Source organism: Dreissena polymorpha, chromosome 14 (assembly GCF_020536995.1).
Source record: "Dreissena polymorpha isolate Duluth1 chromosome 14, UMN_Dpol_1.0, whole genome shotgun sequence".
In the NCBI taxonomy this organism is placed as follows: Eukaryota; Metazoa; Mollusca; class Bivalvia; order Myida; family Dreissenidae; genus Dreissena; species Dreissena polymorpha.
The window spans coordinates 18,270,157-18,290,523 of NC_068368.1; the positions used below are offsets into that span (position 1 = coordinate 18,270,157).

The window sequence follows — 20,367 nt, forward strand, 5'->3', positions numbered from 1 at the left end:
CATTAAGTAACATTCACCGATCTAATTCTATTTAAATTTTCATGCTAGGTGAGTTTTGAACCCAGGATTATATATGTGAAGTTTAGTTTCAACCAGTTGCCTAACACTAAAGATTTTTCTTAAATAGTCCCAAAAGTGGCCGGAATTACGTACATGACCAGTAGTTGTCGCTTTTTATGATTTTTGACTAGGGCGAGATCTGTCAATACTAAATAAATTGTTCGCTGAAGTTTCTTTAGCTAAATCATGCCCAGTTGCATAAGTTTTGTTAAGGATTGAGAAAGTATTTCACCGAATAGAAACATGCTACAGTAAAATGACGTCGCATGGTGATGCGCGTGTTAGACAGTGCTGTATTTTTACATATGCTTATGCGTACTACTACTTGCTCAAACTTCATACCATATAATTGAAATAAAATAATATATAGTATATTTTTCCTGGGTGTTTCCAATTAATGTCTTTTATTTTCAGTTGCCCACTATCATCAAATTTGATCTGTAGAGAAGTCGATGTGAAATTGTAAAAACTATATTGACACTAGAGGACTAGAAAGTTCAAAGTTATTGCTAAGTTGTTGTCATTTTTGAAATATGTACTAGTGTTTAGTTTATTTTGTTATGTTTTATAAAATGCACATATTCTACATATATATTAAACATAAAAATATGCATACTACTGAAATAAAAGGTAAAATTTAATGTATTTTATTTAACTAACAATTACTCTTATATAGAACACCAATGACAGGTCCGAACCGTCTGCAAGTAATCTAGAAAGCGGCTAACTGTTACGCAGTACTCTTCATAACAAAATGGCGTCCTATGATAAGCAGAAGCCAGCCAATATCGAGATAAAATGTCCCATCATATCATAACCTGCAGACACAATTTCTTCACAACCTGGATAAAATAACAACAAACCGATGTGTTTTCTTGGATTTATTACGACATTTTTTTATATTATTTGAAGACAAAGGCTTAATTCACCGATAAGCGGTATCCCCAGTATAAATAAATTGACCATAAAGTAAAAAGAAAACAAATAAAAATAAAATACACATTATCATTACTTGTATCATAAACACAATTCTCTTATATTCACACCTGTGGAATTGAATAACAGCGTGTGATGTCATCCTGCAAGCTGTTACACACTAGTCAATTCTGTCGGTCTGATCATCAAAGGGCTTTGACGTGAATGCTGAGTTGGGGCCTATTTCAATGGAATTTAACTGTTAGCCTGTAAAACCATTATCATGTGGCCATTTCAGAAGGCATCAATCAATACCAGAATGTACCAGAAGAATGCATGTACTGTTGGATTAACCATTAATGTTAGCTAATTAGCTTAAAATAGCATAGAATGTGTGCTAAATATGAGACATTTTACTGCGCTGCCTGGATTAATCGTATTTTTATGTCCCCCACTAAAGTAGTGGGGGACATATTGTTTTTGCCCTGTCTGTTGGTTGGTCTGTTGGTTGGTCTGTTGGTTGGTTGGTTGGTCTGTTTGCGCCAACTTTAACATTTTGCAATAACTTTTGCTATATTGAATATAGCAACTTGATATTTGGCATGCATGTGTATCACATGGAGCTGCACATTTTGAGTGGTGAAATGTCAAGGTCAAGGTCATCCTTCAAGGTCAGAGGTCAAATATATGTGGCCAAAATCGCTCATTTTATGAATACTTTTGCAATATTGAAGATAGCAACTTGATATTTGGCATGCATGTGTATCTCATGGAGCTGCACATTTTGAGTGGTGAAAGGTCAAGGTCATCCTTCAAGGTCAGAGGTCAAATATATGTGGCCTGAATCGCTTATTTTATGAATACTTTTGCAATCTTGAAGATAGCAACTTGATATTGGGCATGCATGTGTATCTCATGGAGCTGCACATTTTGAGTAATGAAAGGTCAAGGTCATCCTTCAAGGTCAGAGGTCAAATATATGTGGCCAAATCGCTTATTTTATGAATACTTTTGCAATATTGAAGATAGCAACTTGATATTTGGCAAGCATGTGTATCTCATGGAGCTGCACATTTTGAGTGGTGAAAGGTCAAGGTCGAGGTCATCCTTCAAGGTCAAATATATGGGTCAAAATTGCTCATGTAATGTCACTTCTGCAATATTGAAGCTAGCAATTTTATATTTGAAATGCATGTGTATCTCATGGAGCTGCACATTTTGAGTGGTGAAGGGTCAAGGTCAAGGTCATCCTTCAAAGTCAAACGTCATATAGGGGGTCATTGTGTTTCACAAACGCATCTTGTTAAGGAGTGTGAAGAAATGAATTATGTTTGCTTTTCAGGTATTGTTTGATAATAAATTGATTTAAGCTTAGGGTAAAATTAATTTCTCCCAGCTCTTTGAACAAAGCGAAGTTATGTAACTCTCAGCGAAAACATCGCCCAAGTTGCCCTCTCGGACGACGGCTGCTTTATATTGTAATACAAGTCACTTAGTGGGGTTCTTAAAAACAAAATTAAGCTCCTTATTTAATATATTGTCTTAAAAGCCCTACGGTTTTAGAATCAAATCAATCCTTGTACTAACTCTTTGTCTGTTTACTAGCATTAATATTTATACCCCCATTACCATTGGTAATGGGGCTATATAAGAGTCCCTTTGTCGGTCCGTTCGTCTGTCTGTTTGTCCCTAAATTTCATCCGATCTTCACCAAACTTGGTCAGAAGTTGTATCTAGATGATGTTTAGGTCAAGTTTGAATATGGGTCATGCCGGGTCAAAAAGCTAGGTCAAGGGGTCACTTAGTGTGTTTTAAACTAAAAGTTTGTTCGGACCATAACTATGTCATTTATTGTTAGATTTTAAAATGACTTGGTACATTTGTTCACCATCATGGGACAGTGTGTCGTGTGAAAAAAAGTATGTCGATATCTCAAAGGTCAAGGTCACACTCGGAGTTCAAAAGTCAAATGCTTGTCCGGGCCATAACTTTGTCATTTATTGAGAGACTTTAAAATCATTTGGCAAATTTGTTCACCATCATTGGAAGGTGTGTCGCGCGAAAGAATAAAGTCGATATCTCAAAGGTCAAGGTCACACTTTGAGTTCAATGATCATAAATGAGCTTGTCCAGGCCATAACTATGTTGTTCATTGTGAAAATTTTAAATCATTTGGCACATTTGTTCACCATCATTGGACGGTGCATTGTCACGCCAAAAAAATACGTCGATATCTCCATGGTCAAGGTCACACTTTGAGTTCAAAGGTTAAAAATGGCCATAAATGAGCTTGTCAGGGCCATAACTATGTCGTTCATTTTGAGATTTAAAAATCATTTGGCAAATTTGTTCACCATCATTGGACGGTGTGTCGCGCGAACGAATTACGTTGATATCTCCAAGGTCAAGGTCACACTTTGAGTTCAAATGTCAAAAATGACCATAAATGAGCTTGTCTGGGCCATAACTGTGTCGTTCATATTGAGGTTTTAAAATCATTTGGCACATTTGATCACCATCATTGGACGGTGTGTTGCGCTAAAGAATTATGTCGATATCTCCAAGGTCAGGGTCACACTTTTTGTTCAAAGGTCAAAAATGGCAATAAATGATCTTGTCTGGGCCATAACTATGTCATTCATTGTGAGATTTAAATAGGTCACGGGTCACTTAGTGTGTTTTAAACTAAAAGTTTTTCCGGACCATAACTATGTCATTTATCGTTAGATTTTAAAATGACTTGGTACATTTGTTCACCATCATGGGACGGTGTGTTGTGTGAAAAAAGTATGTCGATATCTCAAAGGTCAAGGTCACACACGGAGTTCAAAGGTCAAATACTTGTCTGGGCCATAACTTTGTCATTTATTGAGAGACTTTAAAATCATGGGGCAAATTTGTTCACCATCATTGGACGGTGTGTTGCGCCAAAGAATTATGTCGATATCTCCAAGGTCAAGGTCACACTTAAAGTTCAAAGGTCAAAAATGGTCACAAACGAGCTTGTCCGGGCCATAATTATGTTCTTCATTGTGACAATTATACCCCATTACCATTGGTAATGGGGGCTATATAGGAGTCACTTTGTCGGTCGGTTGGTCGGTCGGTATGTCCCGAAATTTAATCCGATCTTCACCAAACTTGGTCACAAGTTGTATCTGGATGATGTATAGGTCAAGTTTGAATATGGGTCATGCCGGGTCAAAAAGCTAGGTCAAGGGGTCACTTAGTGTGTTTTAAACCGAAAGTTTGTCCGGACCATAACTATGTCATTTATCGTTAGATTTTAAAATAAGTTGGTACACCATCATGGGACGGTGTGTCGCTTGAAAAAAGTACGTCGATATCTCCAAGGTCAAGGTCACACTTGGAGTTCAAGGGTCAAATGCTTGTCCGGGCCATAACTTTATCATTTATTGTGAGATTTTAAAATCATTAGGCAAATTTTTTCACATTCATGGGACGGTGTGTCGCGCGAAAGAATTAAGTCACTATCTCGAAGGTCAAGGTCACACTTTGAGTTCAAAGATTAAAAATGGCCATAAATGAGCTTGTCTGGGCAATAACTATGTCGTTCATTGTGAGATTTTAAAATCACTTGGCACAATTGTTCACCATCATTGGACGGTGTGTCGCGCGAAAGAATTACGTCAATATCTCCAAGGTCAAGGTCACACTTTGAGTTCAAAGGTAAAAAATTGCCATAAATGAGCTTGTCCGGGCCATAACTATGTCATTCATTGTGAGATTTTAAAATCATTTGGCATGTTTGTTCACCATAAATGGAAGGTGTGTCACGCGAAAGAATTACATCAATATTTCCAAGGTCAAGGTCACACTTTGAGTTCAAAGGTCAAAAATGGCCATAAATGAGCTTGTCCAGGCCATATATATAACTATGTCATTCATTGTGAGATTTGAAAATCATTTGGCACATTAATTTTGTTCACCATTGGTCGGTGTGTCACGCAAAAGAATTACGTGGATATCTGCAACGTCAAGGTCACACTGTGAGTTCAAAGGTCAAAAATGGTCATAAATGATCTTGTCCGGGCCATAACTATGTCATTTATTGTATGATTTTAAAAATACCTGGTACATTTGTTCACAATCATTGGACGATGTGTCATGCGAAAGAATTATGTCGATAACTCCAAGGTCTAGGTCACACTCGGAGTTCAAAAGTAAAAAAATGGCCATAAGTTTGGATGGCATGTCATGCGAAAGAATTTGTTTTGTTATGTGAAGACAGCATGCAAAATAGTTTGTGTCAATGCGGCACATGGGGGTATACCTCACATTTGTAACAAAGCTGAATAGGCATGTTCAAATCAGCAATTTGAACCAGATTTTCACATTTAATTTGGCCTATGTTTCTCTGATTTAAGACTATGGCCGCCCCCCCCCCCCCGCCAAAAAAAAATAAAAAAAATGAATAGAACAAACAAACTAACAACAACAACCAACAAAACAACATCAGTACAGACAAAGAACACAATGCTCTGACTACAAAAATATTACCTTGCTAGGGAAATGCCTAAATTCAGTTGATTTTTGTGTATTTCATAAACTATTTGAAGTACATGTATTTTAGATTCATTTCCAATTATTTCAGAATATACCTCCGGCTTCCACAATGGAGCAACATTCAAAGCATGCTAACTCTTCGCCATATGGTATTCTTCGTTGGAGCAGCTATAGTCATTGTCATCCTAGTGACCCTCTTCACAGCTTCACTGATGCGTGACAATGATAACAACACAACACCTGCATCCAAACATTTCTTACCCACCGTGAACTACGGAAATAAAGAACTGGACTTACAGTATTTCAACCACGGAGCCAGAGTGCACTATGGTATAGTTCTGGATTGTGGTAGCAGTGGGACGCGTGTTTATGTGTACGTGTGGCCGCCTCATTCAGGCGATCCCCAAGACCTGCTGAACATTCAGCAGCTAAAGGACCATTCAAATCAGCCAGTGGCGAAAAAAGTCACACCAGGTTTGTGCCTTAGCTACTTATTTACACATTTTTACCGATAAGATACTGTTAAATTGTGTATGCTCATTAAGGTAATTTTTTGCAGTTTTTGCAATCCTGCCATTGCCCAAATGTATGTGTTTTTTAAATAATTTTATTGCCGCCGTGACAAGGCAATTAATCATTTGTGCCACCTCTTTTTTGTGATGCATTGATAAATGAGCCAACGCTTCGTTAGACTTAGCGCTAAGGACGGAATGTTTTTAAATTTCACGCATAATTCTTCAGGGTGAGTGGTGTTTATATATTTTTTCCAACATATTTTGCATTATTTAAAAATTGGGCAATATAGTGTGATTCAGCGAAGATAATTTGATCCACACATATACGGAAACTTACAATCACAACCCATTTGAAAAAAACACTGTCATGGTGTCATATTGAGTAAAACAATTTGCCCTTTTTATGTGGAGCATACATTCATAATTGTATTCAGTTAACAAAAATTGTGTCAGTTTGATATCTATTTTCTGAAAGTACGGTACAGTAATTATTATTAAAGATCCAAGAAGTGAAAATATTGACACCTGCTAATGGAGTACCTTGAAATTGCACTCATTTAAGACTGCATTAATGTGTCTGATATTGCAATTACATGAAATACGTACCCTGATTATTCAAGAAATTCCACAGAACTAATTATTCATATTCTAAGTCAATTGAAATCTTTAGCAATAATCATTTAATATTTGAATTCTCACATTGGCATATTTCATACTTCAAAATCACGGTTGCTATGCAAAAGGCCTAATAAGGTTAAAAAGTCATCACATTTAGCTGTTTTTAAACCGCACTTCATCTGTATTGACCACTTGCATACAAATCTTGTTATTTTGCTTCGACAGGATTGGACACATTTGCTGACCGCCCAGAAAATGCTAGCGACTACCTGGAACCTCTCCTACAGTTTGCTGCCTCCCACATCCCCAAGGAACAACACAAGGAGACGCTGCTGTACATACTGGCTACTGCTGGAATGAGGCTGCTACCAGAGGTGTAAGTGCATAATTCTGTGAAAACAGGGCTTAATACATGTGTGTAAAGTGTCATCCCAGGCTTATCAGGCACAACACTTTCTGCTTAGGCTGGATTTAAATTTTGGAAGAGACTTCCTAAAAATGAAAAATTCAATTTGAGTGGAAAGTGTCGGCCCTGATTAGCCTGTGCAAACTGCAAAGGCTAATCTGGGACAACACTTTTAGGCACATGTGAGGCTTAACTTTGTTTGAGGGGCTCCTTAACTCCTGGCAGGTAGGAGAAATACATTGCTATAGCGTTCATAAACAAATATTAAGAAAAACAAATGAGCCTTGCTCTAGAAAATAGGGCTTAATGCATTTGCGTAATGTGTCATCCTAGATAAGCCTGTGCAGTGCGCACAAGCTTATGAAGGACAACACTTTCAGCTTTTTTGGATTTTTTTAAAAGGAATCCTCTTCTAAAGGAAACTCCAGTCTAAGCGGGAAATGTCGTGAGGCTCACATATTGAGAAAAACAAATATGTACTGTGTAGTTTGTAAGTACATGTTTAGCATTAGTAAAGTGTATTGATTCCATATTTCTTCCACATCAGTGGATTTTTTTAGCTCACCTGAGCACAATGTGCTCATGGTGAGCTTTTGTGATTGCCTTTGTCGATTGTGCATCATGCGGCGTCAACATTTGCCTTGTTAACACTCTAGAGGCCAACTTGGTTGGGGCGGGGCATTTTTCCTTATGTGTCTGTAGTAAAATCTTTTTAACACTCCAGAGGCCACAAGGATTGTCCGATTTTCATGAAACTTAGTCAGAAGATTTTCCCCAATGATATCTTGAAAATGGCTCTAGTTGGTTGAAAAACATGGCCACCAAGAGACAGGGCATTTTTCCTTATATGGCTATAATAAAACCTTGTTAACACTCTAGAGGTCAAATTTATTTCTGATCTTTATGAAACTTGATTAGAATATTTGTCTTGATAAAATCTTGGACGAGTTTGAAAATGGTTCTGGTTGGTTGAAAAACATGGCCGCCGTAGGGCAAGGCATTTATCCTTTTATGGCTATAGTTTAAACCTTGCTTGCACTGTTGATGCCACATTTATTGTCTTGGATAAGTTCTCTAACTGTCTGTTTGGTTGAAAAACCTGGCAGCCAGGAGGCCGGGCTTTTTCCTTTTATGGATTTAGTAAAAACTTGTCAACACTCTTGAAACCACATTTATTGTCTCATCTTCATGAAACTTGGTAAGGTAAAAAATGTTTTATGATATCTTGGATGATTTTGAAAGTGGATTTGGTTTGTTGAAAAACATGGCCACTAGGGGGTTGGGCATTTTTCCTTATATGGCTATAGTAAAACCATATTAACACTTTAAAAGTCACATTTATAGTTCAATCTTCATGAAACTTGATCAGAACATGTATTCTAATGTTATCTTGGGCTTCACAGAACAGGTCATTTCCTTTGTATCTCAGGTTAGCGACTTTGAGCCTTTCAGGCCCTCTTTTTTTTTACCATTTTGGGATTGATGCCCTTTGGATGTGGGAACATTATAAATAGGAAAATTGGTGTTGTTGTTTTGTTTTTTTAAACAAATACTTGTAAATTAAGAATCATGTTTTTAATAGTATATTTACAAAAGTTCAACTTATAAAACTGGATAGAGAAATTAACTCAATGTAAAAAAATATTTTTTTAAATGTTGTTTTGGAAACATATAATTTGGCATTTTAGGCAGTCGTTTGGGAAAATAAATAAAATAATTTTTAAGATTGGGAATGGGGCTTAATTTTGGATTAATTTCAACAATCCAGACCACTAATCTAGATGTGTCTTCTCTTTTTTTTTTTTTTTTTTTTTTTTTTTTTTTTTTTTTTTTTTTTATTCAATATCATACATATAATGTAAACATGTATATGATCATACAACACAGTGATTGTATAAAGCAATAAAGTTCAGACATGTTATACAAGATATGCTATTATATATATATTTTTTTTTTTTGAGAGAAAAGAAAAGAACAACAGAGGAATAGTTTTGAAAAATGATGAGTTGTATTAAGTCGGAAGAAAGCATACTGGATTTGTGTGTTTTGTTGTAAATTCACAATGATCTTGTCTGATTGAAAAAAATATAAACAAAAACTTTTTTAGAAAGATAAAAAAAAGTGAAATGTATATAAGTGGACAAAACATTATGAGAATTTAATCCGATTCCATTTTTGTTCAAAGATTTGTAATGTGTCATTACTGAGGGCTATTTCTTTCTCAATCTGGATTTTTAGTTTAAGACTATGGACAAAACAATTAAAATTTGGTACTTGTTTTTTGTACTTCATGTTTAAGATGAAATATTTCATCAATATAACCATAACATTCACAATATTATTACCGTCTATTGATTTCAATGAGTTAATTCCGAAACTTACATTTAAGAAAGATAGTTTAACGTTTAGTTGCTGTTGTTCAAGAAAAGATGTTAATTGATTCCAGATAGGCTGGATGTGTTTGCACTCCCAAAAAAGATGTTCTATAGTTTCAATGTTTTCACTGCAGAAGTCACACAGATTTGAGTTAGATAATTTGCATTTAAAGAGATATTTATTTGTAGCTATAATTCTATGGATGTATTTATATTGAAAATTTCTCAGTGTGCATTCAATAGTTGCTTTATATGGCATGGTAAATATGTGTTTCCAATTAAGTTCATTTTCTCCAAAAAGGACTTGCCATTTATTTTGGATTTTGGAGTTTTCCGTAGGGTTTTTAATTTGTAGTTTGTAAAATATTTTATTTGTTTTGTTTTTTCTTCCAAGTATGTTTTCTACAAATGTTGTTTGAGTACATGGTGTATTATTTGTATTGATTTCAGATTTAATATGTATGGGTATGCTTTTGATTAGTGTGTAGTACTTCAGAAAATTATTTGAAGGTATTCCATGTATGTAGCATATATTATCAAAAGAGTAGAAATCCTTAATTCTATAGTCATATAATTGGTCGACATATTTAATGCTTCGTTCAAACCAATCTTTATAGAAAAACGTCTTATTGTTTGAAGTTATGTCTTTATTGTTCCATAAAATTGTTTTACTGCTAGTTTGGGTTTCTAATTTATGAATGACATCACTCCACGCTGATAGAACATCAGACAGAAATATGTTTTCGTTTGCAATTTCATGTAAGATAGTATTGCTGATGTTACATTCAAAGAGTAAGGAGTCACCATATTTTTTTAGGATTTTCTGGTAGAATAATTTCCATTTACTCGTATTGGTATTATCTAGGTATCTTTTAACCCAGCTGCATTTGATTGCATTCAAGAATGAGTCAATGTTCGTTAATTGGATACCTCCATTTTCTACAGATTGAATTAACTGAGTTCTTTTTATTTTATCAGGCTTACCGTCCCATATGAAATTGAATATTGCTGATTTTATATCGTTAATAACATCTTTTGGTGGATTTGGGAGAACTGTTAATACATATATTAATTTAGGAAGTGCAAACGTTTTCAATGCTGTGTTTTTTCCGATTAGTGTAAGTTTACGATGATGCCATGATTTTAAGCAGTTTTTAAAATTCTGTAATTTAGGTAGAATGTTTTTAAGAACTGTATCCTTTTCATTATTTGTGAAAGTAATTCCTAACGTTGTGGCTTCATCGGATGTCCAATTAAATTTCATTTCTTTTTTATATAGAACATTACTTTGTTTTAATTTACCTACTCGTAGCACAGTACATTTACTTTTGTTTAGTTTTAGACCCGATGTCATTCCGTAAAGGGTTAGCGACTCTATTAGGTTATGGAAAGAATCGTAATTGTCGTTTAAAAAGTAAGTTGCATCGTCAGCAAATAGGGATTGTTTGATTTCTTCGTCAGGTTCTAGTGATATGCCTTTTATGTGTTTATTTGATTGGATGTGATGTGATAGAAACTCAATGCAAATAATAAATAGCGATGATGACAGTGGACATCCTTGTCGAACCCCCCGTTCGATGTTAAAACTGTTTGAAAAGAAGCCATTGTTAATGATTATACTTTTAATATCGGTATAGAATAGTTTGACCCATTGAATGAGACTTTCACCAAAGTTCATATTTTCTAAGCAGGAGAACATAAATGAATGATCAAGCGAATCGAATGCCTTTTCAAAGTCTGCAAAGAATATTAGACCAGGACTATTTGAATTGTTGAAATAGTTTATGCATTCTTGGATAAGACGAACGTTTTCACCAATGTATCGTCCCTTTATAAAACCAGATTGAGAATTTGAAATAATTGATGGTAATATTTTTTTAATTCTGTTTGCTATACTTTTAGTTGCAATTTTATAATCATTGTTTAGTAAACTAATCGGGCGCCAGTTTGATAAGGAATCTAAGTTTTTTCCAGGTTTTGGAATAAGTGATATAATACCTTGTTTTTGTAGCGTAGTTAAGTTTTCGTTGTTAAATGAGTAGTTAAGTGAATTAATTAGATGTGTTTTTATATCATTCCAGAATATTTTATAAAATTCGATTGTGATGCCATCCGATCCTGGGCTTTTGTTATTTTGCATTTCTTTTAGGGCTAGTCCACATTCATATTCATTAAGCAATCCGTCGCACAGTTGTTTTTCCTCCTGGTTTAAAGCGTGATGTGTATTTTTAAAAAGGGTGTTATTTTCAACATTTTTTCGTTTATAGAGGGTTTCGAAAAATAAACGTTGTTCTTCTAGTATTTGAGTTCTGTTTGTTATATCTTTGCCATTGACTACTAGTTTGTGTACAGTTTTTTGTTCACTTCTACGTTTTTCAATGTTTGCAAAATATTTTGTGTTTTTTTCATTGTGTTCAACATGCTGAGCACGCGCTCTTAGTATTATTCCATTGAGATGTGTATGATAGATTCCATCTAATATTTGTTTTTTTAATGTTATTTCATTTTCAATGTCGGTGGTATCATTTGTGTTTGTTTGATGCAATTGTTTTTCAAGTGTTTCAATGGTTTTGATGGTTTCAGTTTCAAGTTTGTGTGTTTCTTTTTGTTTAAATGATGTGTATCTAATTGTTGTGTTACGTATATTTCCTTTGATTACTTCCCATAAGGTGTTTGGGTTTGCATCTTTATTATTTTGGACTGTATTTAATATTTCCTGTTTTATTTGTGTTTGATATTGTGTATCTAATAAGATGCTGTTGTTAATTTTAAAGTATCCTGGGCCTCTTTCATGTTGTATATTGTGCAGTTTAAGTTCAACTAGAGAATGGTCAGTCATAAATCCTGGTTTTATGTTACATGTGTCAATAATGTTGCAAAGAGATTCAGATATTAAAAAATAGTCTAATCTACAAAATATTGTTGGTTTTGTGTTTGAGTGCCAGGTGAATTTGCTTTCGTTTTGATATATTGTACGCCAGATGTCTATCATATTGTAGTTTTCAATTATGTTATTTAAAATGTTTCTATTTTTAGGATGAGAATAAAGGTTTCCATTCTTTTTGTCTAATAATGGGTTAAGAACAGTATTAAAATCACCACCGATTATAATGTTTTTATCTTGGTTATGAATTATAAAGGTTTGTAATGTTTCGTAGAATGTGGAATCATCTATGTTAAGGCCGTAGACATTGATTAATGTTAATTCTGTTTCGTGTATTTTGATATCTATACTTGCTTGTCTGCCAATTATTATTTCGTTAAAGTTATTGACTGTGATCCCTATATTATTTTTTATCAGAAAGGCAATGCCTTGTTTATTAGTATGTTGTCCGCTAAGATAGATGTCTCCGTCCCATTCATCTTTTAAGGTTTGTGCTAAAGTATGTGTCAAGTGGCTTTCTTGTAGTAGGCATATACTATATTTTTTTTCGTCTAACCATTTGAAGATTTTAATGCGTTTTTCTTTATTGTTAAGCCCTTTTACGTTCAGAGTGCATAATTTAATCATTTAAAGAGAGGGAGGGTGTGTAAATATTATTATGTGGGTTTGTCCAGTAAGTTTCTATTTTAAAGATGTCCATACATACATACAAAAATAGAAAACTAAAATTAGAGATACAAAAATATGAAGATTCTATAGGCATGAAGAAGTGAAAAGAAATAATCACAGAAGGATGAAAAAAGAGCTGTAAGATATGAATCCCAAAACAGGTATCTTCCCTTCTCGAAAAAGTGCACTAAATGCGCATTTAATGCGCATTAAATGCACATTAAATGCGCATTTAATGCGCATGTTATTGGCACCGTATTTTTTGCTTAACAAGTGCATTTTAATCTGTTAAAAAAAAACACTTTTTACTAGTGTGTTTATACATTTAAGTGTATTTTTTTTCCACGAAATAATACACTTAAGTGCGTTTATTATGATAATAAGTGCGCTTAAGTTTATTTTTAAGTGCATTTATACACTTGAGTGTATTTTAAGACATACAAATAATACACTTCATGGTCAAAGTAAATTTTTTAAAGCGCATTAATACACTTGAGTGCATTTCCAGTCATTCAAATAATACACATTACAGAATTAAAAGCAAATTATTTAAGCGCATTAATACACTTGAGTGCATTTCCAGTCATACAAATAATACACTTCATTGAGTATTCAAAGTGAATTTTTGTAAGCGCATTAATACACTTGAGTGCATTTCCACTGATACAAATAATACACCTTACAAAATTGAAAGTGAATTTTTTTAAGCGCATTAATACACTTGAGTGCATTCCCGGTCATACAAATAATACACCTTACAATATTAAAAGTGAATTTTTAAGCGCATTAATACACTGGAGTGCATTTTCAGTCATACAAATGATACACTTTTTGAAGTGTTGGAAGTGAATTTTTTAAGCGCATTATACGCTCAAGTGTACTTTTCATCACTTCAAATTAATATGCTTAAAAATTAACCAAATTTAAAAAAAATTCCCAGCATTTTGAAGTCAGCATTCATTCTTTAAATGAAAGGTTAGTGTAAACACATACATAAAAAACAAAAAGTACAATTCAATAGATAAATACACACTTTTATTAGAATGTTAAACCTTAAAAAACAAAAACAAATGTTACATAAAAGAGAGGATTCAAACGGGCTATTGCCTATCTGGAATTAACAATAATTATTGAAAATATCAAGCTCATACCAGTGATTTTTCTCCCCCCTGATTATTGGTAACTGATTAACAGCCAAATACAGGTGGTTTCCACTTCAAAAATATTAAAGATTTCCCCTCCTTAAGCTGAAATGTTTTCCCTATCATTTACTAGATTTTTATATATTACATTAATTCCTTTTTAATATGGACAAAAGCAGTACATTTAATTCAATCATATTCTGGATCCTAATATAATGATAAATGAACAGTATTCATGAAATTTATATAAATCTATACCTTATTTTTAAGATCTTCCTTTTTTTGTTCATTATTGCGCTAAAACATGCCCTTCTGAGAGCCAGTACGTACAGGTTGTTTTGAATTTCCAAAGAAAATCACTGCATACATGCTGACAATATTTAGCAGCTTAGCCCCTGTCACTATATTTGTTGTTATACACTGTTCCTTACAAAGAATGCATTCATAAACAACCCTTTATAGAGCACTTCACCAGCTGATCAGGTCTGAATACTACTGTCATGGTCTGCGAGGCGCTTCTCGTGCATGATCTCATATGAGATCAGGTCCTGAAAGATATTTTATAATGTAAGTGTTAAATATTGCTGTTATGGTAATCTTGTTCAACAGTTGCTATAAATATCATAAATTTAAATCAAAACAAGTTTGTTGGCTTGTTGTTTTTGTTTGTTTATTTTTGCAATTTTAATCTCGTGATCACATGTGACTTAACGCTTTTCATAAATAATTTAAAGAAATTACGTTTGATAGAAAATACTGTAAATAAATGTACTAATATATGTGGTCTCCTTTGGCTGTGTGGACTGGTCGGAAGTGTGACTTCTTTGAATTGCAATAACCTTTATTATATAGTTTTACCTCTCAACAAATCCATCTTTTCTTGGTCAAGGACAAGCTACAGGGCACGGTTTCCCACTCCTGTTCCCCTCAAGTTGGCCTGGTATACATGTCCATACATCAGGTTGTCCCCTTTTTGCTCCCTTTTTTGGCAGGCAATGATGCACATTCTGTCCAATTGATCTTCCAATCAATGTAAATTTCACCTTGGGGTTTAACCTTCAAATATAAAATATTAAAGTTCTGATTAAATATGGGGGAAAGAAATCTGTTCATTAATGACAAGAAATAGGTATAAATAAATTTTAAGATGACAATAACCATAAAATACAGCCATAATAATTCAAATGGTGTTTTTTTCCTTAAAATTGCATTACATTTACTCATCCAGTTACATTTCCCAGTGACAATACATAAATATGATAATGATCATAATTAATTTAATTAAAAAGAGATGCAGAAATGAAAATACAAACCTGTTACAGCTGTTCTTCAGCATTCCAAAAAAACAAAAACGGCAGTTGTTGATCACTTTAACCACCCACTTTGAATCTTCTTTTCAACAAACTTATTGTTGATTAACACATTGTAGTAAATACACATTGTTTTCATCACACAATAGTTCATGTGCTGAAAGAATTTCAAGACATTTGACACTAGAATTAATGTTGCTGAATTATACCTAAAAATTTAGCTCAATTTAAGTTGCTGAAACCAAATTGTTTACAAAAATAACTGCCTGTGCTCCAAATAACTTGCTGTGCTCCAACCAATCAAAAGTGGTTTGTTTTCAAATAGATGGTCCCAGAACCAATCAAAATTCTATAAACACCCCTTTGTTTTGGCTAGATGGAGCACTGATAGGGATTAGTGTTTATGATGCTAATTGATCTCTTATCTGAGCCTGATCTTATCTGATATTTATTATACACAGCACACTTAGCATATTATATTTAATTGTGAATATTTCAATATAACATACTGAATGGTGTTAGGAAATAAATATAATATTATAAATATTATTTAAATTGTCTTTTAAAATGTATGTTAATAGTCAATGTGGTAGACATTAATTGAATTGGGGTTAAATATCAGTGTAAGAAAGTTCAAATACTTGTTTTTTATGTTGTGAAGATATAATTGATACTGGCAAGACCACATAATTTTTTTGACACTTTCAATATTTTTAATTATTTACCCACAGCCTGATTTAGTTGTACTTTTCCCTTTAAAAGCTGCTCTACTGATTCACATATTTTATGAGCAGACAAATTGTAATAATAAGACCATAAACATTATGTGAAGATAAAAAAGAACAGTACAGTACAATTCTCCTATTAAACACTATATCTCTGTCCTTTAACTTCAGTTATTTGCTATAGTGTTGCTCTTTTTTATGAAGATGCACTAAAACTACACTTGTACAGAAAGAATTTTTTTTTTGCAAATCAGAAGATACACTAATATGCACAAAAAATGCACTTCATTGAAAAAATGCACTTATTGCATAAAAAGATGCACTTTGTCTACAGAAGATACACTTAAAGTACAGTAAAATACACTTAAAGATAATGAAAATACAGAAAAAATGCACTTTAGTGCACTTAATTGTGAAAAAAATGCAGAAAAAATACACTTTTCGGTAAAAATGCAGAAAAAATACACTTTTTAAAGTGTATTTTATTTTGAGAAGGGTTGGGACAATATATATAATACAATATTCATAACTTTCAGCTTCTGCATGTTTAGACACAAACAATTCAGAAACTTAAACACGAACATACAATATAAGAACAAAATAATAAAAAGTACAAAAGGAGGCTTAAAGTATAATGAATGATTGTGGTTACAATCAAACATATGGACTTATTTACATCAAAATACATAATTTTACAACATACGTAGAATTCTTTACGTGTTATTGTTTTGGTGGTGTATTCCTTATGGTGAACGTAAAAAAAGGAAAAAGCGACATAGAAACCCAAAGTCTTCATGATTCTGACAAAAACAACAACAAAAACAACTGAATGCAACAGTTTTTGAAGATCAGTTAATTCTGCATGCTTTTTAGAAGTTTATTATTTTAATATTTAATACATTATGCACTATTTTTGTTAATGAATGCTTAATTTATCTATACTTATTTTTTTAAATAGAATCTACATCTACATCTATACGTGTTTATTATACCGCAAACATATGTGTTTATAAACGTATAATTATAACAAAGTACAAAAACATCCCTGATAGAATAAGAATTTATATTAACGTTCAAAACAATATTTCAAAGTATTACTAAAAATGTGTCTTCTCTTGTTGCTTCTTCTCTTGTTGCTTCTTCTCTTGTTGCTTCTTCTCTTGTTGCTTCTTCTCTTGTTGCTTCTTCTCTTGTTGCTTCTTCTCTTGTTGCTTCTTCTCTTGTAGCTTCTTCTTTTGTATTTTAAGCATTTTTAGCTAAGATATTCACCGCATTGTTTGATTGCTACTTCCACAAATATCTGCTGTAGCGTCAGAGCAATGCTCTGGTTAAGGTAAATGTGCAACATCTATATCTCTCAGTTTCTAAATCAGGTATTTACTTGAAACTTCACACATGACATGATGTGTTGTAGTGCTGCAACAATACGCCAAAAAGCGTTTTGCAATATATTGTCAATTCAAAAACCTGTATTGCAATTATAGAATATATCGCAATATATTGCTAACTTGTACCAGAATTATAACTCGCCAATTACCGGATAGCCCCGTATATTTTAAAGCAAATTCTGGTAAATATTTACTATAAAAGTGCTAAAGAATAACACAAAACAAACTTTCGCCAATGTTCTTAAGTATCAAATACATTTTGGCATTTGTAACTATTAAAAGTGTGATAAAATAACGACCAATCTGGTGTGTTTTTTTCCACTGAACACGCGTAAATCGCCTGATGTTTCAGTTTTTATACATCACAAAATACACCCACACTTTCCATGCGACGTTCTACATGTCTGCATAATTATCGCGCACTTTTTATTGAGACACAGAAAAAAGCACCTTTTTATTGTCGCGTTTGCATTACAATTCGGAAGCGTGTTTCCGAAATTCGGTTTACAAATTTAATAATGCTCATTTCATAATCTAACGAAACATTTACTGTTGTGCATAATTAATTCAACAATAATTTGTTCAAAAGCATCGAACAAATGCTCCCATGTAACAACACTACTCCGTATAATAGAATGCTATTTTTACGTAACAATTTATTTTTTACTAAATACTGCTTTGCTTTGTTTACCTTGATATCATTATTTCGGATGGCTTTTCTGGACTAAATGTAGATGAATTTTTGTAAAATTTTCGTACCGGTATGATGAAAATCGTATCGCAATGCAATATGCGGATTGCGTATTGCGATATATACCGATATACTGGTATATTGTTGCAGCATTAATGTGTTGTGGGTCATAGTGTGAGGTAAATGACCAAGTTCCATAACTCCCACATGCAATTTTTCAGAATTATGCCCCTTTTAAACTTAGAAAATTCAGGTCAATGCTGCATGCAATTTTTCCAATTACTCTCTGTTTTTACAACAGAATTAAAATAAAGCACATGTTTCCATGGTCCTTATGAACACAAACTGACCAAGATCCATATCTGTGACCTGTATTTTAGCAGGATTATGACCAATTTAGTACTTTTAAATGTCAAATTAAAGCTTTGTGTGCAACATGTTCATATCTCTAAATGTCAGGTTAAGGTTTGTGTGCAGCATGTTAATACACCTAAATGTCATGTAAGATTTGGTGTGCAACAGGTTACTATATCTAAATGTCAGGTTAAGGTTTGTGTGAAGCAGGTTAATACACCTAAATGTCATGTAAGGTTTTGTGTGCAACAGGTTAATATATCTAAATGTCAGGTTAGGGTTTGTGTGTGACAGGTTAATACACCTAAATGTCATGTAAGGTTTTGTGTGCAACAGGGTTATACATGTATATCTAAATGTCCGGTTAAGGTTTGTGTGCAACAGGTTAATACACCTAAATGTCATGTAAGGTTTTGTGTGCAACAGGTTAATACACCTAAATGTCATGTAAGGTTATGTGTGCAACAGGTTAATATATCTAAATCTAAGGTTAGGGTTTGTGTGCAACAGGTTAATACACCTAAATGTCATGTAAGGTTTTGTGTGCAACATGGATATATATCTAAATGTTGGGTTAAGGTTTGTGCGCAACAGGTTAAGACACCTAAATGTCATGTAAGGTTTTGTGTGCAACAGGTTAATATATCTAAATGTCAGGTTAGGTTTTGTGTGCAACAGGTTAATACACCTAAATGTCATGTAAGGTTTTGTGTGCAACAGGGTTATATATCTAAATATCAGGTTAAGGTTTGTGTGCAACAGGTTAATACACCTAAATGTCATGTAAGGTTTTGTGTGCAACAGGTTAATATATCTAAATTTCAGGTTAGGATTTGTGTGCAACAGGTTTATATCTCTAAATGTCAGGTTAAGGTTTGTGTGCTAAATGTTTATATCTCTAAATGTCAGGTTAAGGTTTGTGTGCTACATGTTTATATCTCTAAATGTCAGGTGAAGGTTTGTGTGCAACATGATTATATCTCTAAATATCAGGTTAAGGTTTGTGCGCAACATGTTCATATCTTAAAATGTCAGGTTAAGATTTGTGTACAACATGTTTATATCTCTAAATGTCAGGTTAAGGATTGTGTGCAACAGGTTCATATCTCTAAATGTCAAGTGAATGTTTCTGTGCAAGTTTTTTATATCTCTCAATTTCAGGTTAAGGTTTTTGTGCAACAGGTTCATATCTCTAAATGTCAGGTGTATGTTTTCGTTCAACAAGTTTATATCTCAAAATATGAGGTTAAAGTTGTGTGCAACAGGTTCATATCTCTAAATGTTAGGTTAAGGTGTGTGTGCAACAGGTTCATATCTAAATGTTAGGTTAAGGTGTGTGTGCAACAGGTTCATATCTCTAAATGTTAGGTTAAGGTTTGTGTGCAACAGCTTCATTTCTCTAAATGTCAGGTTAGGGTTTGTGTGCAACATGGTAATATATCTAAATGTCCGGTTACGGTTTGTATGCAACATGTTTATATCTCTAAATGTCAGGTTAAGGTTTGTGTGCAACATGTTTATGTCTCTAAATGTCAGGTGAAGGTTTGTGTGCAACATGATTATATCTCTAAATATCATGTTAAGGTTTTTGTGCAACATGATTATATCTCTAAATATCAGGTTAAGGTTTGTGTGCTACATGTTTATATCTCTAAATGTCAGGTTAAGGTTTGTGTGCTACATGTTTATATCTCTAAATGTCAGGTGAAGGTTTGTGTAAAACATGATTATATCTCTAAATATCAGGTTAAGGTTTGTGCGCAACATGTTCACATCCTAAAATGTTAG

At 33.4% G+C, this 20,367-nt stretch overlaps 1 protein-coding gene across 2 annotated transcripts in view; it reads left to right on the forward strand.

The window, feature by feature from the left end:
* LOC127858421 (ectonucleoside triphosphate diphosphohydrolase 7-like) overlaps positions 1-20,367 on the forward strand; it is a 50,392-nt gene that overhangs the window by 2,123 nt on the left and 27,902 nt on the right. For both annotated transcript variants that reach the window (XM_052395565.1, XM_052395566.1), the window contains exons 2-3: positions 5,591-5,976; positions 6,861-7,011. In XM_052395565.1, coding sequence (XP_052251525.1) covers positions 5,591-5,976; positions 6,861-7,011 — 537 coding nt within the window. The remainder of the gene's footprint in view (positions 1-5,590; positions 5,977-6,860; positions 7,012-20,367) is intronic.